The 23,919-nt window shown below is 38.1% G+C and overlaps 1 protein-coding gene across 2 annotated transcripts in view; it reads left to right on the forward strand.

Moving 5' to 3' along the window:
- The first annotated feature begins 3,899 nt into the window (after nt 1-3,899).
- Nucleotides 3,900-23,919, forward strand: part of RBM33 (RNA binding motif protein 33) — a 90,738-nt gene continuing 70,718 nt past the window's right edge. For both annotated transcript variants that reach the window (XM_017728906.1, XM_017728907.1), the window contains exons 1-6: nt 3,900-3,973; nt 8,844-8,892; nt 10,734-10,810; nt 12,788-13,088; nt 14,183-14,293; nt 20,996-21,167. In XM_017728906.1, coding sequence (XP_017584395.1) covers nt 14,195-14,293; nt 20,996-21,167 — 271 coding nt within the window. In that variant the 5' untranslated portion in view covers nt 3,900-3,973; nt 8,844-8,892; nt 10,734-10,810; nt 12,788-13,088; nt 14,183-14,194. The remainder of the gene's footprint in view (nt 3,974-8,843; nt 8,893-10,733; nt 10,811-12,787; nt 13,089-14,182; nt 14,294-20,995; nt 21,168-23,919) is intronic.

The following is a 23,919-nucleotide window of genomic DNA, read 5'->3' on the forward strand; positions in this document are numbered from 1 at the left end:
CACCATCCTTTTTTTTTTCTACTGTCTTACACACCGTAGTTCTGAGAATTATTTAAAAAAAAATTAAACTTTGGCTATGCTCTCACTCTGCTGATGCTGAGTGGTTTTATTTCTGTACAAGTTAATGTTTTATAGGCATTTAACCACCTGTGGCACAAACACGGGCTTTGAGTTTCTCAAGGAGAAACAGCTATAAATGTTACATTGATTGTTGTTTACTGGTATTTTGCAATGTTATTGCCTAGACAGGTTGAAGAAAAATGAAAGTCTGTGTGGTTTCAGAAATGGAGAGAAAGTGATGCCTCGTGAGGTCTGTTAGGTATCACATCACATTGCAGGTGCAAGGCCCGAGTCCATTTCAGAGCTGCTGTCTCAGAAATAAAGCTGGCATGGAAAGTTATTCGTAGATGTATGGCTGTCATGACCTCCTTTTCTAAAGGAAAGCTACAACCTGCTCTGACAATCCTTAATGTCAAAATGGCATAATTTGTAATGCTCATTGTCAGTGTCAGCTGTCACTGAGCAAATAAGCATAAAAAAGAAAAGCTGTCTCTCTCTGTCCTGAAGATCTTTATATCATGTGTTGATGTGGGGAGAGAAGAGATGAGAAAACAGGGAGGTGAAGGGGACATGTGGAGCAGTTCTTGCAAGCTGTGGTCACTACAGGCTAATTGTCCAGTCATTTTTTAGGCTTTTGTGTACATCCTGCTAGAAGGCAATTTGGAAAAGAGCTTTGCTGGATGTAATTCAGCTTCGAATTTTGGTAGAAGTTGCTCATAAATAAGGAATAGGATGTGAGAAATTTGGAGGGGTTGGAAGAGGTGGAGGGTAGAGGTTCGGGATGATAGCTGAGTGGTGGAGATTCAGGCCCACACTAGAAACTTGCCAGGAACTTGGACCTTCATTTGCTCTGATTTCTTCACCAGCAGCAATAATAGGTTGAAACATTTTTATGGCTGTGAAGCTTTGATATCTGGTTTGGAAAAGTGCTGTGAGTTGTACTGGAAAGTGTTTCTCTTCGCTGTGAAGACATTTTAACAGAGAAGAAGGGTTTGGTGTGTAACTTCGTGTTGTCTAGATTTAAACCTCGCTGATGTGAAGGCCCATCTGTGGGAGGATTGTGTGCTAAGAGCTCAGATCTTCAAGTGTCTTGGTTTATAATACAACTCTAGTGCTAAAGGGGTGCCTGGCATGAAAAAATATATCTTGCAAGCAGGCATAGCTTAAAAAGAATTTACTGTCTTCCTAATGGTGGTTGTTGTCTTCAGCTGTGCTAGGCAGTATGTGGACATGTGTTATTTGGGTTGCTGCCAAACCAGTTGCTTTACCTTAAAAAATAATCTTTGGTGGTAGTTATATCAAGTCAGTGGATTACTGCAATCCAGCTGTAAAAACAGTGTCAGTGCATGATATTAGTGCCCTTAAAATGTCACTGCACTAAGACAGTCACTGCAGCATGGTTTTGAATGACCATAAGGAGAGCAACATGGTTTTTTGTTTTTCGGTTTTTTTTTTCCTCCTCCCAGAGACCACAGAACTGGTTAATTTAGTGTTCAAGAGGAAGATGGGAAATTTTTGTGTATTTGTTTGGTTTTCCCCTGTGAGTGAAATAGGAATTGGAATAGGAGGTTGCAATATGTAGATGTTTGAGCAGAGAAACGTAAAACAACTGTTTACAGTGGTTTTAGCCCATGTGAATCAGTTTAAATATAAAAGATTAGTTAAAATATAAACATATCTCTTGATAGTAAAGGGGAGGACCTGATCAAAGAGAATTATTTCTACCTACTGTTTCAAAATAAGAGAGTTGCCACACTTGTCTCATGTTGCATCGTAATTCATATTGAGCAGTCTTACTTTCATAGCTATTTATGATTAAAAGTTCGGGTTTGAAAGTTCTTAATATAATGGTGTTGCAAGATCTGAATTTTCTCTTTTTAATGTTTTTACCTTCTTTTAAACTTCTATCAGTCACTAACACTGATATTTTGGTAAGATGAAGTAAGAAGTGAATAGGTTTGTCACTGCATATGGGGAATATTCACTAAAGGATAGTGGGTTGAGTTTAAAGAGCTGAAGACAGATTTGGTTTTGGAGGTTTATTAAAGAAACCAACCAACCAAAAAAACCAGTTGAATAAAACAGTTGTTCCTTGGCAGTGTACTTGGTTAAAGAGTTGAATGCAAGTAGACTCAGGAGGGCAAGTGGGTATATGGCATCTTCATGATCCAAATTCACAGTGTCAGACCGCAAGGTCTGGATTGCTTGACCTCCTGTATTTTGCAGACCATTAAACTGCAGCAGGTTTCCCCCTGTGTTGAGCGTAACTTTTATTTGCCCACTTGTTTGATTCTTACTAAAGCTGTTAAAATATGTGAAAAGAGAATAAATCCAGGTGTGCATTCTGTGTTGGGCTGTAGTGAGAGAGTGGGAAAGTGGAGGCAGAGTATAACTGAAGGTATGTGCTTGCAGTTTCCAGGTGACAAGACATGATGTCTGAACAGAGCAAATGACCTTTGCATATTCTCTGCAGAGAAATGGAGGTTTTTATATTTTTAAGTAGCAAAATTGTCATTTGCAAACTAAGCTATGCAAGAGGATGTGGTGGGCTAAATTGGGGTGTTTGTTGAGAGAAATATGGAGCACCAGTTGTTTCTTGGAAGGCAAGTGCATGCTTAGGTACAGAGTGTAGTCTGCTGCAGTGACTTCTTGGGGGTTTTACTGCCCCAGTTGAGATAACTGATGGTGCCTTCCAGCTGACTTTTCTCTTCTGTGTCGTGTTGCTGGTACTGACCTGAGGTTTACTCCGATTTTCAAAGTGCCTTTGCAGGCTCAGTGTTAGTGGTTGAGCTTGTGGCCTCCAAGGGAAGCAAGATTTGGCAGATGTTGTTACCTTCACCTCCATTGTACTAAAGTTTCGTGCTTTTCTGGGGAGCTCTTGTCTGTGGAATGACTTTCATTGTAAAAATCTGCCAGTGATTTAGCTCATGCTCTGTTTTCCTCAGGTGATCCTTGCAACAACAGTGAGAAGAGGCAAAGCTGTGTAGTACATTATGGAGTTTTTTTTACTGTTGAAGCATGGGGATGTCAGTTGACAGTGGCTGAATATGAGCCAGCAGTGTGGCCAGGTGGCCAAAAAGGCCATCTTGGTTTGTGTGTGTGGCCAGCAGGGCAAGGGCCATGATCACCCCCTTGTACTCAACACTGATGAGGCTGCACCTCAAATCCTGTGTTCAGTTTTGAGCCTCTCACTGCAAGAAAGACACTGAAGTGCTAGAGTGTGTCCAGAGAAAGGCAGCAAAGCTGGTGCAGGGTCTGGAGCACAGGGCTGACAGGAAGCAGTTGAGGGGGCTGGGGGTGTTCAGCCTGGAGAAAAGGAGGCTCAGGGGGACCTTATCACTCTCTACAACCGCCTGAAAGGAGGCTGTATGCAGGTGGGAGTCTGTCCCTTCCCCCACGTGACAAGGGACAGAATGAGAGGAAATGGCCTTAAGTTGTGCCAAGGGAGGTTTAGATTGGCTATTTGAAAGAATTGTAAAGCATTGAAACAGGCTCCCCAGGAAAATGGAGTCACCCTCCCTGGAAGGGTTCAAAAACCACTTGGCTATATATGGCACTTGCAGACATGGTTTAGTGGTGCACATTGTGGTGGAGCTGGGTTGATGGTTGAACTTGGTGATCTTACAGGTCTTTTCCAACCTTAATGATTCTATAATTCTATGTTGGTATTTGTCTGTTTTCTTCATGGTAATTAGAAAGTAAAAAAGGGTATTTTTGCATCTTCTGAACAACATGCGCACCCCCACATGCACCCAGAAAATCCCATCTGTGTGGTTGCTTTGGCAACGTTTCATTTCAGTAAGAATTATTTAATGTAGTCACCTTTTTTTACAGATGATGACTTTGATCAGTTTGATAAGCCTGGTGCAGAAAGGTCTTGGAGAAGAAGAGCTGGAGATGATGACTGGGACAGGTAGGTAGAATATTTTCATGTTCGCTTTCTGATGAATTTCAATGCTGAATTGCATTGTTCTGTTTTCCCCTTCTGGCATTTTGTACTGTAACATTTAGAACAGTGCACATTTAGATACTAATGAAGATGTTGGTTGTTTTGCATGTGTCAGCCAATGCTAGATCGTGCCAAACATGTACTTGCCTTGAGGAATATAGAGCATTGTGAAGAGGTGCCATTTAAAATTGGATAAGTACTACGTATTTATGGTGTGTAATTTTGCAATTAATGTTCTGGTTTTCCTTTTAAATATTTAGTAGACCTTGGTGGTTTACAGAGTTAGAATTTGCTAGTACTTGAATTTGCCCAACTTAATTTTTAATTTTTTTTTTTTTACTTGATGTTTAAGTTCTTATCCTCAAAGTTCTACTTCAGTTTTAAATCGGGGAAGAGGTGGAGAGCTTAGGCATGGGCTTCTTCAACAATATCACTGTTTTAAAGATTGAGAAGAGTGTGTGCTTTGGGTTATTTTGGGGAAGAATGTGTGTTCTTTTATGTGACAGGAATCAAGCTGCTAGCTAGACTGGTCTACTCTTTCTGGGAGAAAACTTTTCACTTGTTTCTGTTATTTTTCTATGATTCCTTTTTAGTAATAGACTTGTTCAGACTTTACCAGTGGTTTCACTCTAAAAGGGAGAAAAAAATACTCCAAATAGATTTCTGTCTTCTCTAATAATCACTCAAGTGACTGTAGTAAACAAATTTTACTAAGTAGTTTTCCACTGAGCTGAGCCCTTGGAGTAAATCAACTGCTCTGCATTTATTGTCATTCCAGAGGCATTCAGTTCCTCCTCTGTGCTTTTCTGCTAGGTTAAGTGGGTAGTTTTCATTGCTGCAGGAGGTGAGCATATGACTGAGGAATTTGGACAGTAGCTCCAGTATATACAGGGTGTTCTGCTGTTTGCTGGTGAGCAGTGTCTGCTCTCTGTCAGGCCAGTACAGCTCTTAGAGGGTTGGATGCTGAACTGCATTGAGGAACTGCTCTGGTTTGAGAGGGTAATTAAAAGAACTTGCTCGGGGTGGGTCACTCCTGTGCTGCCTTCCATCCCCAGGATGGGTTATTCAGAAACCTTAAAATCAGTCTTAGAGGCAGAATGTTTTGTATTAGAATATTTTCTGAACTTCTGGCCTTTGCTGACTTTGTGGTGTGAATGGGTGGGCTCTTAGCTGCTGACTGGTCACATTTGGTTTTAGCTGCCCTACTCATCACTTGAGAAAATTTGGAAGAGTCAAGCAGCTGTTGCATCGGAAATTGGAAGCTTTTACCCAGTAGTAAACTCCCTGTGCAAAGCTGGTTTTAATAGGGCTTGAGAGCAGTTCTAGAGTATTTTCACCAAGCTGAGACTTTGAAGTATACAAGGACTTAGTTTTAGAGAAAAAAATTAATTTGTGTTTATTGTTAGCTGCATTTATTTAAGAGAGATGATAAAAAATTCGATAGTGAAAATGTGAGGGAAGTGGTTTTAGGTGCAAAGCGGAAGATTCCAGACTTTCATCTTGCTGTCATTTCAGAAATTTTATTTTACAAGTGTATCTAATAAAATATTATTTGCATGTGTTGGAATATTTTTTTAATTAAAAAAGTCTTTGGAAGTGTTGAGTTTTATGAGTGTCTTGGCAATTACAAATGCTGTACATGGATACGTTGCCTATTGTAATTGCTTGGGGGTTTTACCTACTGGCCTAATTCAGTAAAGGACATGGTTTCTTGAAGATGGAAGAAGGGCTGGATGAACACAGTAGTCTGTGTTTTAATCCTTCATGCTTTGTTTTCAACTGAAGCAACATTTGAGGGGGGGAGATGAAGGAGTTCTGTTAGTCACAGATCTTCATCAACCATCAGCTCTTGCTGTGTTGTTACACAGTAAGGCTTGACTGAGTCCCATCCCCCAGTCACTTAAATAATTTTAAATTTTCCAATCTCTGTCCTTTCTCAAGCCCTGGGGGGTGTTAACTGAGATTTGGAAGGCCCCAGTTATTTGGGAGTACAAAATGTAATATTGTTCTTGGAGAGTTTTTCCCATTTTTTACAGTTTCTTTTCCTGAAACATTTGTGTCCTTGCTACTGCTCATGTTTAATGAGGCATGCTCATGAAACTGGAGGCCTAAGTCTGATGTCTTTATCATGTTAATTTATACATTTATCTACATTAAGTACCCCAAAGCTTGGGTTTGGGATAAACCTGCATTTCTGGTGCTCTTCTTCAAGATGACAGGGCTGATTTAGTAGTTGACTTCTACTGAAATTCACTTGGTTCAGACCCTTCTTTGAGATTACTAATTTCTCTATGCTGGCAGAAAACTTTCCACTTTTTACTGTCTGCTTTTTTTGTTATTTTTTTCCTTATTTGGGAAAGCTAAATTTATTCAGTGAGGAAAATGTTGGGTGTTGCGGGTTGAGGAGGGGGAAGAAAATCAGTCTCTTTCTTTTGAGAGCAGCAAACCCAAAATTATCTTAACCCAAAATTTCTTGTGGGTTTGGAAAGACTTTTGTTTCTTGATAGTGAGGGTGAGTTGCCTTTATCATAGACGTGTACTTTTATTCACGTTTATTTTATGTGGATTTGTGTGATAGCAGATTACAACCATTCATTTTTGTCTGTTCTTCTCAGCTAGCCTAGTATCTGGGGTTTTTTGTTTGCTTTGTTTTCTTTGTGGTTCTTTTGTTTGCTTTCTTTTTAATGCTCAGATTTAGTCCTTGTGGTCCCCCTTTTTTCTAATAGGTAACTTTTTCTAACAGATAACTTGTGTACTTGAAAGGAGCTTGAGATAGTTCCACTATATGGTGCAGTCTTTTCACTGTTACTTTGCTTATTCAAAAAGTCAAAAATGGTCATTTTTCTTCTAATTTATCGATGAAAATACTGAATGACATTGAATATTTTAATGTGTTTTGATGGGTATCCTCTCCTGATACAAACTTCATTTATATCCTAGTGTTAATTTTTTTGACTGTCAAGCAATAGGCCAGAGTTTCTAAAAATCTATAATATGTTTGCAGTTACTTCTAGTGATCAAATGTTAATCTTTTTCTGAGTAACCACATCAAGGATGCTTTTTTAGTAATATGCTAAATAGCCCTAGCTATGTTTAGATAATTAATTTATATCTTTCTTTTCCATTCCTTTCCTTAATCTGAATTTCTTGCTACCTGAACTTGGTTTTTGTCTTTAAATGCTGCTATAACATATGCTCTTGCCATCTTTTGGAATTTCTCTAGTGCAGTTTTATTAAAAGCCGTCAGTGGCAAACCATGTGCTGGGAAATATTTTCAAACCTTTTTGTCAGATTACTGGCAGTTGAAGAGATTAGTGATTTTTTTTTTTTTTTTTAAGAGACAAAATTGAAGTAGGAAATTTTTCTGCAACCATTTCTGTTACATAGAGTTTCCTGTCTCAGAATGAAGAGGCTTAAGTTCTAGTCAGTTTGCTCTTTGGAATGTATGATATGTCTTACCTCCTGATTTTTGTTTAATATTACATTGAGCACAAAACAATTGCTATTAGTTAATGTTCAGCCATTCCTGGAACTATTTGTGATCAATAACCGTGGATAAATTCTGTGTACTGATGATAATGTCCTATTTAGGGCTTCTTCAGTGTATCATTTGTTCTTTCCTAGCCCATAAGATTTTTACACCACCCCTATGCCTCCTTCCCTCCCATCTGTACAGTAATCAGCACTGAAAGAGATGTATCCATCTGCAAAACCAACTGATTTATGTTTTGGCTCCCCATTTTCAAGTATTTGCCATGTAGTCCTAAGGAACTCATAGAAATTACTTTTCATATAGGCCATTCTCACTTGGGATGATTTGATTTTTATGTACTACCCTAAGGCATGGTGGTTTTTGTTTGTCTTTGATTTTTTTTTAAGGTGTGCAGGTAGAAATAGTCTCCTCTTAAGGTACAACTCATATTTCAAATCACTGGCATCTCATTTTAGTATTGATATGCATATTGTAATACATGCTTTTGTCAGTAACAAGGGTTTATTATAGAAGGGGAATCTGTTTATCCCTGTTGCTAGATAACTCTTTCACTGAAGAAAGAGTGAAATTAAGCAGCTGTTCTAAAGTTTAACACACCTGGACCGTAGCTCCTTGAATTGAATCTTATTTATGGGGCAGGTGTCCTGTGATGGCAGAAGTTTTGTAAGACAGGTATTTCTGTGCTTCCTGAATTCTTGGGCACAATTACAGAACTGGGGAAACATGCATTTGATTTTGTCGCCCTACAAATATCTGTTTGACCTTACCCTCAACTTGAGGAGGAGGGAATAAAGTGTTTATGAAAGATCAAGGCCTAAGCCTGGCCTTTAGGAAAGATCCAGGCTCCCAAGCCAGCTGGCTTCCCAGCTCTTTGTTGAGCTGCGGCTCGGGCCACAGGGGGACCTGTAGACTGAGTTTTGCCCACAGGACATTCTTGTCTCACTTGCTTCCTCCCTGGGGAGCTGGAAATCAGCAATTTGGACAGAATGAATTTGGACAGTGTGTCCAAATGGCCTTGGTGTGAAGGATCTAGAATGGCTGTGTTTTGGCTGGCTGTGCCTGTGCTTTGGCTAGGTTTCTCTGCTGTGTTTAGTTGAGGGGATATGGAAAGGGGAGCATATGGAAATAAAATGACTGTGCAATAGCAGACTTATTTAATATGTATGGTCTGTTGTTTCAGTAAAAATACAAATTTTTATTCCCTGAATGCTTTGCTAAAAGAGGCTTTGTGCTGTCTTGGCAGCAATTCTTCTCGAGGCAGTTTTTTAAGGCGCATGCCCTGTAAGGTGTTTGGTTTTGTTTTGTAAGGTTCAACTTCTTAAATTTGTTACTGTTTTCCAGTGAGCTTGATGATGACTTGCTTGGAGAGGATTTACTAACTGGAAAAAAGGTAAGAGATGTGTAGTAAAGTGAATTGTTGCAGACATTAAAATGTGAATGTTATTCAACTTAACCAGTTCAGGTTTGGTCTCGTGTGTTTTACAGTCACCTCCCCAAAGCCTGACAGCCACAGGTACCTGAGATCTTCCTTACTGCCAGAGCATTCTGCACTCAGGGCTCTGTTTCCTTCTGTGAAATACCTTTAAGTGTGGCTTTTAAAAATAAAACTTACAGGAAAATTTTTTTTCAACCCAGCTACGTCTGCTGAATGCTAATTAGCATGATGAAGAATTTAATCCAAATGCCAGTTTCCTGCCTATTAAAAATCACTTGTCAGAATACCAGCAGTATTTACCAGAGAATAAATAAAAAAGCAGTCAGTGTTGTCTGTGAAAGTTCGCACTTGGTGTGCATGATCTGCTACGTTGCTGTCTGATGAGTAGGCAGAGGATTTCCCCTTTTAAAGTGAGGGGAAAAATATGGGAGCAGCTAAAACTGGGGAACATAAACAAGTTCTCCTCATGTCTGCTCTTCCTTCTGGTACCTATTTCCAGAATTGAACTCTGTGAAAAGAACTAAATGTATCTTTGGATTTGCCAGATATCTGTAGGAGAAGACAGGACTTCTGTTTAAAAAATCAAATCGACTGGTCACCTCTTTCTGTATTTTATCTGCTAAATGAACTCATTTTTAAAGTAATTTTAAAGGTTTTCATTGGAGACTAATAGGTAGTTAAAAAACCCAGCTTTATTAAGAGTTTATTTGTTGTAGTTTTTTATAACCATCCTCCAAATGTTGAAAGTTAGCTTCTTGAAATTATTCTATAAGCATTTCTATTAAAGATAGGAAGTTCCTTATTCTAATGTGCTGGTTTAAAGAGAACAAAACTCCAGGAGGATAATGGTTGTAGATGTTTGTTACACAGTTACCAGAACCATAAGCAATTAATTAGCATTGTATGCATCTTTATACTATGAATGGAGTTGATAAAGCCACTTACTTACCTTAAAAATTATATATGTGAATACTGACCAGTACTCGATTCTCCAGCGTATTATGGTTTTTTGTGCTTTTTCTATTCTTCTTTTTAGTTTGTCATGTCACAGGGCAGCATCTGTGGGTATGGACTCATATGGTGGGGTAATAATAGATTTCTCAGAAAGTTTTTCCCTGAGCTATTTAGGCTAAACTTCCATCTATTTAATCTCATCCCAGTACTTTTAGGTAAATCTGCCTTTGTGTGACCTTTCTGGCCCTATTACTTTAAGGGTTGGAAATGTTGCTTAGCAAAAATGCAGTTACCTCTTCCAAGGGGGTAATTATTAAAAAAAACCCAAACCAAACCACATGAACGTTGTTTAATTTGACAGATTAGGAGGAGACACAGTATTTTCTTCTGGTTTTTTCTTCGCTTATAAACGAATAATGATTTTTCAGTTTTCTTTATTGTATCCTTTCCTCCAGTCTCCTATCTCAGCTCTCTAAAAGTTGCAGTTCATGCATTTTCTTGACTTGCCTAATGCATCAAGGTCACAAGGCTGTGTACAAACGCTAGCCTTTCTTCCTTCCTGGTCTGTCTTAAATTGTCATCTTTGGCTGTATTTGAGAAGGATCAGTGAAAAAAAATGTTGATAGGCAAGTCTGAGTTCTGTAAATATCTATAGGATTGTCAAAGATGTATTTTAAGATTTGTGATCTTGTGGTGTGTGTTTTTTCTTATTGAATTAGGTAATTTCTTTGATGATATGGTCTTAGTTTGGAATGTATTCTTCATAAAAAATATTTACTGTTCAGTACTTAGTTAAAAGTTTGTATCTTTTGTGTTCATGATTGACTTTTTCTGAAACCTAGAATCAGTCAGACTTGTCAGATGAAGAGCTGAATGATGATCTTCTGCAAAGTGACAATGAAGAAGAACAAGAATTTCGGTATTTCTCTCTTGAATCTTGTTTTGGATAACTCAAAGCTATGAATGACTACTATTACTGATAACTAATAACTACTAAACTAAAGTTACTGATATGTACTTAGAACGGTTTTGCTTTTTAGCTAGCCAGTTATTTAGTGATATATATATATAATGTATTCAGTAGCATTAACATTTCAGTAAAATTATTTTTTATTTTGATCTAATAAATTTATTCAAATCTATAAAAAGCCTATGAGAAGAAATTGTCATCTACGGTGCATATAGAATTAATTATAAGCACTTACAGAGCTTTCTTTACTGCCTCAGTATTGCTTACTGTGGTAAGCTTCCTTCTCCTATATAGTCCTTTTCTGCCATCTTTCTTTTAGAAATTTCTCTTACCTCCTAAGATGCCAAGGAGGAAAATTTGTGACTTAAGTATTTGTGTACAATTACATAGCAGAAAATTTTGAACAGACTTAATGGGCTGGAGCAGGTACTGCCGTGGGAGTTTACTGAGGATCCTGCCCTGTGAATACCCTGTGGTGATACAGCTCCACAGCTGAATTATGGGCGTTACAAGTCAAAATGAGTGTCTTCTTGTTTTTACTGGTCAAGCTGGACTGAAGTAGGAGGGAGGATGCTTGTGATGCCAGAGTGATGCAGTGCCATTGCTGCTTCTTCTGGCCTGTGTGTTTTTCTAGGTTTTCCTTTACTTGTCAGGGCATGTCATCTGAAAGGCTTTGAATGTGTATGTGTAACATACATAGGTGTATCTCCATCCCTGACATCCCCTGTCTTTAGCTGTAGTGTGGATAAGGAGTCCTGCCCCTGTGTTGGATTGATGAGGGTGTGATAAAACACTCCACCATCAATCTCTTCACTGGCTGCTGTTTTCCTCCCTGCAGGAGTGAGGGTTGGACTGTTGCCTTCAAAGGGAGAATCCCAGTTATAGTTCTTTGTGGTTTTTTGCTGTATATCTTCCTTGAGGCCCCTGGGTAACAAAACACAGTGATGATGAAGTATCTCAAATGTGATAATATTGCCCAGTGGAAGCAGGTTTCTGTAGCCAAGATTTGCATTTTTAGCAGTTTTATTGCCAGAGAGAGCCTTTCCCTTCCCCTTATGTTTCCATTCAACCTCATGCTTCTGTAGTTGGGAGGATAATGATAATCCTGCATAATGTCTTCACTTTCCTGTTAAATCTTCTCTGTCTTAGAGATGCAAATAGCTCAGAGCTGCCTGGATCTTGTTCCCCCAAACTTAGGAAAATAGTGAATAATAGGAATGTTATTTAACAAAAAATAAATACTTTTTGTTCCTTATACCTGGAGCCCTCAAATCAAGAACTAGTCTGCTGTTGGTTAGTTGCTTTTTTTTGTGTTAATGGCACTAGCTTTTGTCAACAGTAAACTCTGAGCTTTGCTTTGCCTGCCTGCAGATTATAAACTTGCCAGTTTTTCTATTGATTGGTTTTTCTCAGTGTCTATGCTAGTGCTAGTTAAGAATGTCTTAATCATTTAAATTACAGTTCTTGACTATTTTATATGATTTTAAGTAGAACATTAAATCTATCATAAAAATGTAAGTTGGAATTCAAGATAATCAAGAATGAAGAACATTAATACATTTAGTGAAAAGTACTAGTGTATTCTGGAAGATTGGAAAAACAGATGCAGTTATAGTAATTTTGTGTGGTTTTTTTGTTAGTCTTGGAATTAAAATTGAATCTGGTCTGCTTTGGTTACCAAGCGGGACTTTTGCCAGTTTGACCTGCTAAACCATCTGGTTGGTTTGATTCCCCTGGTCAAATAGCCTGCAGCTGGTGATAAGCTGCATTTTAGTATGCATTATGAGAACATGGCATGGAGTCAAATAGTTTATGGGGTATAATTCTATCCACCAACTTTGATTTTATGTTTGTTGGCTTTGTTTTGCTGAATCTGAGTAGTTGACAGTTAGACTTCAGCCTCTGAATTCTCCCCCTATCCCACAGCTCTCCAGGCGTCACAGTGAGCCTCAATGCCACATCTGGCATCCTGACATCATACGAACTCTCAGAGTCCATCAACGATCCCTCACTGGAACATGAGTCTGAGTATGACCAAGGGGAAGATGAAATTGGTTATGACAAATCTGAAGCACCTGAAGAATATGCCTCAGAGTATGCAGAGGAAGGACATTATGAAGGCAATGATCCTGAACTGACAGAAGACCAAATAGAATATGGGGAAGAGCCTGGAGAAGAAGATGAAGTGCTAGACCTTGAAATCAATGAACCCCTAGATGAATTTCCAGTGAGTTTCTTTCTATTGTATCTTCAAAGATAACATTGCTTCACGTGCATAGGGTTTTAGACTGATTTAAAATCTGTTTACCTCCCTAGGGAGGAGGGAAAATTAGACCTATTATCACTGTGTGCCAGTTTCTTTATCTAGGCTGTGACAAAGTTTGTGTTGACAGCTTGTTTGGCGTAGGTAATGCTCCTTTGTTGTGCTGGAAAGCAGTTGAGAATCATGACCTTGAGGATTGTATCCTTAAGGAAGAAAACAGCTTTGTGTGGTGGAGATACACTGCCAATTGTTAGAAGTACTTAATGCAAAAGCTTTTATCCAGGCTTTAGACAAGATCTGATAAAGTCCTTCGAAGGTGAAAAGATTATTGACCTGCTAAAGACATCTTTAAGGTGCTAATATCCCAAAGTGATTGATGTCCTGCTTGTTCATCCTTTTTGTAACTGAGAGCTGTCTAAACCTGAATAAAGAGATTGGAGGTTAGTTCAGAAAATGTCACCTGCATAATTCAATATAATTTAAGCAGCATGTTAGAGAACATGCACTGGCTTTAAGTGCTAATGAAATTATTTAATCTTAATGAAAACTGTATGTGTCAGTGAGGTGTTTTAAAATACAAGCAAATGTAAGAAAGATTTTGCTTTTGTTTTATGTTCATAATTTTTCAGAGTTGAACCACTCATATGTAAGCACTTGCAGAATGCTTAAAGAATGTTTATATTTCGATGGGGTAAAACCTGATGTTAATGTATATGTGCTATAGATGGTTTTTTCCTGTAAGAAAGTCCTGCAGTGTTTGCTTTATGAATTTGTAATCAGTGGATGTAGATGTATAGAAGTAGTTGGGGCAAACAGAATTAAATGGAATCTTTATGATGACATTGCTGGGATATGAATGGAAACTGTTTTGGTAATGTTGAAATTATTGCCTAGTTAAAAGCCCTGTTAATTATGCTGTGTATGTGCCGCATAACTTACTGTTGATAGTTCTGAGAGATGCAATACTTCTCTTCCACTCTGGAAGCTGTAGCAATGCAGTCAGACCTCACCTATTTTGCTGGCCTCTGTCTTTTTACCTTCCTGTGTTACTGCTTTAGGATGAAGATTACATGCAATCATATAATGAGCAAGCAATGGAAGAACAAGGAGAGTATGCAGCTGATGAGGAGCTGGAAGAATCCCAAACAATGGCTAATGAATCAGAAGAGGTATGCTGTGACTAATGGAAACTTAAAGTAACTAGCTCTGTTACAGTTTGATTTTTGTAGAGTTGTACATACTGCTGGGTAAGAATTGGTGCAACTTCGCCAGTGTTGAGTTACTGGTGGTAGTACTCTTTCTATAAGATGAATTGTGATAGCATCTGTATTGTCAGATACATCAGATCCCCTCTCTCCCTTGGGATTAAAGTCATAAGGAAAAGCCCAAAATGAGCATACTTAGTCTTGGCTTCAACATTAGAAACTTCAGGGACCTGTTTAGGTAGGAGATGACAGTAATACTGCACAGTCTGTTAAATCTCCAAGAGCTGTGGTGCTTCCCTTTCCAGATGTATCATTGGGGCTGTTGGGATGTAAATACAGTTCTTGGGTATCTCCCTTTGAGGAGGAGTGTAAGCATGGGAAGGTTTGGTATTTTAGACAGGCGAAGGTCAGATTGTTGTTTCGAAAGTTGTGGTAAGACTGAAATTCCTGTAAGGTTTATCTTCTTTGATTAGAAAAATGGATGAGTTCTTTCAGTTGCAATAAGAAAGCTTATGCCAAAGTCTGCCAAGTAACATTAACTGATTATAGCCTGGTAGTGATGCCTAAAGGTTTTTTAGCTTTTTATATATTTTTCATGTATTTATAGCCTTGTAGATTTTTAATGTATATTTTTGTAGCTTCTAGTATTTTTCCTGCCCTCCCTCACAGTTTAACAGACCCTTACTATACATTCTTGAAATTCTGTTTAGTCTTATTTTTAAGAAGAGAATTCCTGACAAGGACATCTTATTTTCTACCAAAATTTAAGAGACATAACAAGAAAATAGGGCAAAGAAGGCCCTGGACCACTTCCAGGGGGCTTACCCAGGGGTGGGTTACTGGGATAACTGATTTCTTATTGGATGTACTGGCTAGATATACTAATTAACCTTACAAAAATGAAGACATCTTGTATCATGTGTGTGCAATGCCATATTTTGTGCACTTGAAAGCTTTAATGAAAAGAATTGCTTTTTTAACTTACCACTTTAACTCTGTTGCAAGGTTTCTCCTTTTGTTATTAGGCAAGAGTATCATAACTATTTTTAATTTGCAGCAAGTTTTTGATGTAAGATTTTTCTTTTCCCCACCAGGAATCTCCTTTAATATTACTTTTATTCCAATTCTTAATTAAATAGGATTGAATGGATTACCTGCTGAGAAGTGTAGTCAGAGTGTATTTCCTCTTTGGAGCTTTAACTCATCAGGAAATCAATTCCTCAAAGACACAGCAGCATTACTCTAGGAAGTTCTGACAACTGGGTGTGCTGTGATGCTCCAGTTGTATCAAACCTGTCTTGGTAAAACAACATTTTTGGTAGGTGGAGATCTGCATTGAAAGGGGCCACCTGCATCGTTCAGCCTTCACTGTTGCAAGAGCAGCATCTTGCACCAAATATACCTTAATGTGGTTAATTTCCTACTTCCCAAGTGTTAAATCTACCCTCCAAAAGAACGTGTAATCCTTGAACACTCTTTATTCATTCGCTGGATTGATGATACACACTTCTGCTATGGTGTTTTGGAGGTGGACTGATGCATTTGTGCTGTCTGCAGCCACAGTCTGAGAGGATGGACACAAGGCACATCATGTAAAATTAAATACATAGCTGGGATTCACTGCCAAACACTGCTGTAGAAAAGCACAGCTTCATTTTGAGAGTACGAACTCCGGAGTGAGAATTCTGTAATAATCACCTTGTCCAAATTTGTCGAACTCAGAATTAAATTCCTTTCATTCAAAAGGTACCATCAAAGCAAGTTCTTAACTGATTTTGTTAATGGAGCTTTTATAGAATTTGCTCATCATTTAGGGTGAATATTTTGGCCATATCTTCGGTTACTCATGTTTTGGCTTTATTCTGATGGCTTGCAGAGTGCCATAAAATTCACCTTTCCAAAACAGTACCATCTTTTTATTCCTGTATTATTTTGTATGGGTCTTATTTCCATTTGGCAGTAGGCTCACAGTTGCACTCTCCAAAGGAGAATACCACCATGAGAGAGAACCTTTGTAGAGTATTCACTTCTGTTCATTGCATGGTTAGATGCCTGCCTCCAGCTCTGAAGAGTTTTGTTCTTTATTCGAGTGTTATATAACAGCACTTTTCCTTAAATCTCATAACATCCACTGCTTGTAAACAAGGGTAAGGACTGCTGTTCTCCTGCAACACAAGACTGGAACTGCAATGGATGCAGTACAAAGAAAGAGCATTATTATCTCTTGATTGAAATTTGGCATCTGAACAACAGAGAAGGGTGTCGAATGGTTTATTTTAAGCAGTTTCCACATTAAAACCAACTGAAGTATCTTACTGTATTGCACGAAGAAATCTTGTAAACCAAGAGAAAAGCTTACTGGCCGGAGAATTGGACCATGATGGGGGGGAAACAAGTGAATAAGAGAAGTGAGACACTTGTTACAAGTGACACTCAGGTGGGAGAAGTGAGGAATAGGCAGGTAAAGTTTGGTTTTGAAACAGTCCTTGAAATTTCAGAACTTGGATTTTAAATGAAAAATACTCTGTGTGGCTTGCCTGAAAAATGTAGTAATGCTTCAGAAAATATTTTTGTCTTCCTAAGGTATAAAGCAAAACCCAACACCCAGAAGTTTCAGCAGCAAATAGGTGTGTAGAACAGCCACATGAGGTATCATGTCCTAAATATTTTTAGAGGAAAAATACCACTAATTACTTCTGTGAAATGTTCATAAAAATTAAGCCTCATGAAATTAGAATTTATAATGTCTTTGTTTTATATTGGAAGTAATCTGTAAAGTCTATGATAGGGGATTTATCATTGCATAATTTAAAGTGTCTTGGGTTATGCTGATAAGAAATGAAGAGTACTTTAATCAAGAAAGCGTTTAATGAAGTAGTGCTGCATACTGCTTTTCTTTTGATAGAATACAGGCTTGGAAGAAAAAGGCCAGTGTGTCTATCTGAATTGTTCCATCTGTGTTTAGCCAAAACTTCTGCATTTTAGTTCTGTTTTTCAAGTTTGAAAACACTACTTGCCAGCTTGGAGGAAAATGGTGAGAAGAGTGCAAATCAAACCATCCAATTTTGAAACATATTTTAAGGCACTTAGATTAATTTTTTTACTCCCATTTTTCGTCTGTGAAATTGAGGTGCCCTTAGAATAGGTGTAATATCTTCTTACCTGCCTTATTTCTTGATCCCCTAGGATTGAAGAATTGATGCTGCTTCAGTGTTAACCTCTAGTAGATGCTTCCACTTCCTTTTTTATGGCTATTTAGTAGAAGCTTTTTGTTTCACCTTTAATTTAGTTGGTTTTGCACATCTTATGAATCTCTGGCACAAAGCTCTCCTGAACACTGCTGGGAGGATCCCATGTTTGGGGGGATCATGCTGTCAGTGTTTCTGCGCTTCCCTTGGGCTGTGTCAGTTACCATTCCTGCATCTGCCTGTAAGCTCTTCAGGGCAGGAGCACTCACTCCTTCTCCGTAGCAGATCATAACTCAGTGTGAGGAGTTCTGCTCAGTGGCTGGGATTTATGGAATAGTTATTTCTAAGAATGGCAGGAACTCCTGACCTCATGGCAGAAGAAAGGTCATTCTGTTTCTGTGTAAGGGCCAGCAAAGCTCTTTGGTAGCTTTGTGCAAGGTGTCATAGTGGGAGATGTAAAGCTTCCTTTGAGGAGAGCTGCTGAGAAGCCTTGGCTGGTGAGTCCAGTCCAATGACCTCAAGTGGCCATTCAAGGACTGTTTATATATATGCAAAGATATTCATGATTAGCAAGTATTAAAGAATCCTGTAACTAATAATGTGTCTTAATTCTCTGTCTTCAGTTGTGTCTTTTTGAAACACAGAATTCATTCATGCATCTTGGCAAAACAGCTCCTTCTGTTTGGCTGGAAGCGGGAAAAGATCATGTAGAAGTTTTGCTTTGTACAACCGCAGAACAAACTGCAGGGGAAGGGTGTGTGCTGCTACCCTGCTCAGCCAAGCTTTCCTGGAGCTGTATGGAGAGAGCATATGGGTGGCTGTCAGACGTGTTTGTATCTCCGTTGCAAAATCCCTCAATAATAGGTGTAATCAGACTTGGGTGTGGGTCAGTTACCGTTCTCCAGCACTGAGTTGCCTTGGTGCCGGCTTTTTCATTGGCTCCTTTGATTTTTTTGGTTTTTTTGTCTTTGATACTTAATGCTTGTACGGCTGTTACTAGTTAGTGGGTGGCATGAGCATTATGCTGATGAATAAAGTGAGTCAGACCAAGGCTACAGAACTGGTGTAAGTCAGTAAGAGTAAAATAGTGCTAGTCTAGAAAAGTTTGAGATTTTTTGGTTTTATTTTTCTGTAGCTAAGCAGTTGTCTGATAGTCTGTCAGAACTTTGGATGTTTTCTTTTTAGAATAGATTTTTTTTTTTCCCAGAATGAATAATTATCAAAATGCAACAGAGTTTCTACAGGTTGGTTTGTTGGTTTTTTTTAATAGCATTTTGTTAAAACACAGCGGAAGTTTCCAGGACAGTGTAGACTTCATTAACCTTTCTAGTCCTGATTCTGAAGTTTGAGCTACACATAGAGCCTTGCACATTAAGTTTAGCACTCACAGATGGGATTACATGACTGAGACCAGTCTTTGATTAATAAAAACCAGAATTCCAATGTAGCTTTTAAGGGAGGTGGACATAGAGAGTAGATGTGTCTGGGATTTATGCTTTAGCGTAAAGCAGGAGGCTCAGTGTAGTGTGAGTATGTCTTGCAAAACAGCTGCTCCACTTCTGACTTCCGAATCCTGGTCCTGAAGGGAAAGTTTCTTAGAAGAAGCAGTGAGACAGTAAAATTATGGGGTTTGTGATATTTATAAAGATTTGATAGAGATATTGCTACTCCTTTCTCTTTTGGGAATCCCTCTTTTGAAATTCCAACCCTGTCTTTCTCTTGGTGTTGTTTGTTTTTATTAAACCATGTTAGCATCTCTTTCCTTGCTAACATCCCTCCTATGTTTCATGAGTATCAACTGCTTGTCCTCAAAGGTATTTTGATTATATGTGGATATGTTAATTAGACCAGTTGTGCTCAGTTTGGGTTTGCTTTTGAAGTTTGGATTTATTTCAGTCTTGAAGGGTTTTTTTTCCTGCTTTGTCTGTTGTTTTTACCTGCTTTTTTTTTTAATATGATAATGTTACACCAAAATAAATATATTTATAACGTGAAAGCCTTAAAGCCTTTTGTAAAATTTGACTGTTCTCTTAGCTATATCTTAAAGCAGTTTTGTGACGTGAGGAAATGTAATGCTTAAAAGTTTGTCTGGAATGAATAAAACACAACTTGAGCACATTAATGCCCCGTAACTAAGTATACAGATCATTCATTCACCAGACCAAATCCAGAGTAGCTTTGAGCTTGAGTTCCTAAAGGTTTGCTGTCTTCCAAAGCAGAAACTGTCTTGCCAGGTCACCCTGTCTCTGATACTGCTTCCCACATTTCTTTTTGGTTATGGATGAAGTTAGGCTGCTGGATAGGGAAATTTGCAATCTCTTGCACAATTATGCCATTAATTCTTTCTTCATTTGTGATTTAATATCTGTCCACATGACTGTCACACTTGCTGTGCCTTTCTCATATAAATTTCTGCACTGATCTGGTTAATTAGAAGATTAAACCATTTTTGCATGTTAGATTTGGCTCATTTTTTAACTGTCCTCAAGCAGCATAAAATTTATGATGTATTTAGTGGCTTTGCATAGAATTAAAATGCATGTGCAGGCCCTAAGAAATGAACGAATAGGCTTTTACAAGAATTAATCAAATACACAGTAACCAAAAATTTTTATGGAGAATCATACAGTATTAGAACACTTCTCATTTTCAACTGTAGAAATCAAATATAGCTTGTGTAACACTCTGAACATTATTTTCATCAGGCCTGCACGGGAAAATGAATTTTTTTTTTTTAGTTTATATTAATTTGAAGGAGAGGAATCCATTGTCATTTGGAACATTGTTTTATTTAAATAAATGTTCTCTGTTTTAGAGAGAACTGGAAAGTAAATTCCAGAAGCATTCCAAGTAGCATTCCAGAATACAAATTTAGTATTTCCAAATTTTATCCAATCCTGTTCTCATTCTCCCCATCAATACTGAATTAAAACTGAAAAGTATTTGAGGAACAGACAGAGTGAAGGCATACATACCTAGGGGAATGAGATTGAAATGCAAGGTTTTCTTAGTTTTGTTGTTGTTGTTTGGCTGGGTTTTCTTTAACAGCATAGGACTGACAGTTGTTAAAAGATGAAAAAAAATTAAGATTTTACTGCTTTTGTTACTTGAATCCTTGAATCTGGTAGTAACCAAGGTTTGCATCTTAGTCAATTCAGTGGTAAAATGTCAATCTGTGTGCAGAAGTAGCTACTAATCAGATGGAGCTTCCAACTGGAGTTTCAATATTCCCTTAAATATTACAGCAAATTTCTTTTCTAAATAGATTTTACTTCATAGTTTATTATATAGTACAAGTGTTTATATTTCTAAAAAATTCACCAAGCTCTTAAATGCTCACTGAATTATATATGAGCACAATGTATAATGCCAGCAAAATTTGTAGAAAGGGGCTTTTAAAGAAAGCTTTGCTTTTTGACACTGATTGCCAGAGACTTGTTCTTTTGAGGCTGCATGTCCTCTGTTTTTTGTGATTTAGGCAGCTATTGGATCTCTGGAACTTCAAGAAGAAACAAAAGAAGAATCTGATGAAGAGGAGGATGATGACGAAGAGTCTGGACGATTACGTTTCAAAACTGAACGGAAAGAAGGAACAATCATCAGGCTCTCAGATGTGACAAGAGAAAGGAGAAACATTCCAGAAACTTTGGGTGAGGTTTTGAGGCAATGGACTGTTTTGCAGAGCTGTGATGAATGATAGTAAAGGGCAAAGGGTGGTCCAGCTGAGGTGCATTCCAAATGTGTTTGCAACCATGAGACCATATTTCTACAAACCACATAGAGACCGTATCTTGTTTGTACAAAAGGTGCTGGTGGCTTTACAAAACAGAATATTTCAAGACCAAGACTGTACTGGAATAACTAAATTTCAGTACATAATTGTAACATAAATGACAATTGCATTTGTTTTCATGTATCTGTAGATTTATTCTTAAGTTTAATATAAAAAAGACCAGCCAATAAGGAGAAAACCTGTAGTGGAGCTTGGCTGTTAAAGGAACCGTGATTTGAATTAGACTTTTAAATGTAATTCTAAGTGGTCTGGGATGTAGCTCTGAGATATAAGGGAAAGATGATGCAAATGTGGATAATTCTAGAAAGAGATTTTTTGGAACACATTCTTGTGGTTGCAAAGTGGTTTCTACTTGCACTAGTTTTTCCTGATAATGTGTTGATAGAGACCAGATAACTGACCTTGTGGTTGAAGGTTTAAACTGCAAAAAATTCATGTTTGCATATAAATATCTGCTTCCTTTTGAGAGTATAGAGCAAATTTTTACAGCTGCTGTGGTTTTAAAATGAAATTTCATTGCAGACCTACATCTCCTTACTCTAAAATATGAACATAGTTCAGAAAACACTTAAAGAGAAATTAACATTTCAGTTGAAGTTACAAATGTAATTTCCATCCTGTCACATTTTGGTGACCTTTTGTGACAGCTTGTCTCTATTGGAGGAGTGCATTCTTACTTACTGATTAAAGATGTCATTTGAAACCATTTTATTACCAGAGATAGTGAAATTAATTTTGACACTTAGAGACACTAGAAAAATAATTGCTGATTCACAGCATTAACTGTGTATGTGAGAAATACAGTCAAGATGAGACCAAGTGTGTGCTGGTAAAAAAGATGTAAAAATACTGTGTTCTCAAAAATGTAGCTGAGATCTTTCCTAAACATTTCTTTATCCAAAATAATGTAAAGAATGGCTTTTCAGAGCTCAGAAGAGGGGTATTTTAGGACATCTATGCAATTGATTTCTAGCGACATCAAGTTTGTCACCTTTGGTAAGAAATACATAACTTCTTTCAGTGCGTGTAGCTGAAGTCTTCTCAGAGTGGGAATTGTCACAATTCTCTGGATGTAGTCACCTGTTAAGGAAAGTGAAGAGGAAAAATGTCTTTGGTATTACTAAACTGAAGTATTCCCTCTGAATGTAATAAAAAAACTGCAACCCAAACTCTTAGACTTACGCAGAACCGTTTGCAAAGTGTTAACAAAGGTCAATTGGATGTGGCAGTACTTCTTGTTATGCCCTGCTTAGTTGGCTCGTGTTCACTCTGATGACTGGTGGCTGAGGTTTCAGGCAGGGCTAGGAAATTAAAGTGAGTGTTTTAAATTTGTCCAGTTGTTCTGTGTCCAGAAGCAGAGTGTGTAATCAGTTTGCAGATCTGGATGATGAGGAGAAAAGAAATGACAAGGTATTGCATATATATGTAAATGAGTATGTCTTAATAGTTGTGCACAAGTTCTTAGCCAGTGAGAAGCAGTATTCGTGTGAGTACCTAGCTGTGCTTTGGAAGAGCCCAGGGAGGGAGAGAGAATCTCTTCTTCCTCTGCTCGTTGCCTCTTTTCTACTGAGCAGTCTGAGCTTGCTTTCAGGGAAGCAGGGACTATTTTTGTTGCTTCCTTCCTTGCAAAACCATCTCCTCTGCTTGATCTCTGTATGTGGGACACAGTGCTCTCAAATTCAGTATGCAGCCCCTCTAATAACAGAGCTGACTATATTTTGCTGTGTGGTGATGTATAGATACATGCAGCACTTGAAGTATTCATGGCATCAGTCTTAACTTTTGCAGTCTGTCTGTGGTTCTGAACTTGAACTTCTGTGTATGAACAAAATTCTTCACTGTTGCCCTCAGTGGCGTGTTGTGGGGAAAGTATGCTTGATGTTGATATAATTTTTTTTTAATCAAATGGTTATATTGTACTTCTGTGGTCATACACGTAGTATCAATGTGAATTTATGGGGAGTTTTGTTTGGGATATTTTTTTCCAAAATTAGTGTTTCATGTGTTCACTTTCATGACTGAAAAACTAAGCATGTGAACTGTGCCTTTAAGGACATGGCCTTAAAAGTTTGAGAAATTTTGTGTAAAGTGAGGAGTAAAACAATTTATTCACTTTGAAGAGAGTGATTTTGCACATCCACGATTGACAGACTTGACTTTGCATGGATGCTGTCATCCCTTCCCCAAGCTTAATCAGCATAGTGCTCTGAAGTAATTTTGTTAGGAGCAGCCCATTCTTTCTTCCAAAGTTGTTTCTATTCAGTGTCCTTCAATGCGTACTGCTGAGAGACTTGGCCATAATCTTACTTTTTAGGAAGCCTAGCTCTGTTCCCAGGTTCATTAAAAATTGCTTTCCTCACATGTGATTTCTAAGCTATTAATAGGAGCTTGCTTCTTATCTTGCATGACTATCAGTGGTAGGTACCTGTTGCAATGACTGAACTTTATTTTCCAGACTACAGCCTTGCTGAGTTCAGGGTTGTAGTGTGGAAGATGGCAGAGAAGTTGCCCTGCTTGTCCTATTGCTGGGAAAACAAAACAGCTGTCCAACCAGCAGCATTCCCAGGATGCTGTGCAGGATTTGTATCCCTTCTGGATAAGGGCAAATG

Source organism: Corvus brachyrhynchos, unplaced genomic scaffold (genome assembly GCF_000691975.1).
Source record: "Corvus brachyrhynchos isolate BGI_N302 unplaced genomic scaffold, ASM69197v1 scaffold52, whole genome shotgun sequence".
In the NCBI taxonomy this organism is placed as follows: domain Eukaryota; kingdom Metazoa; phylum Chordata; class Aves; order Passeriformes; family Corvidae; genus Corvus; species Corvus brachyrhynchos.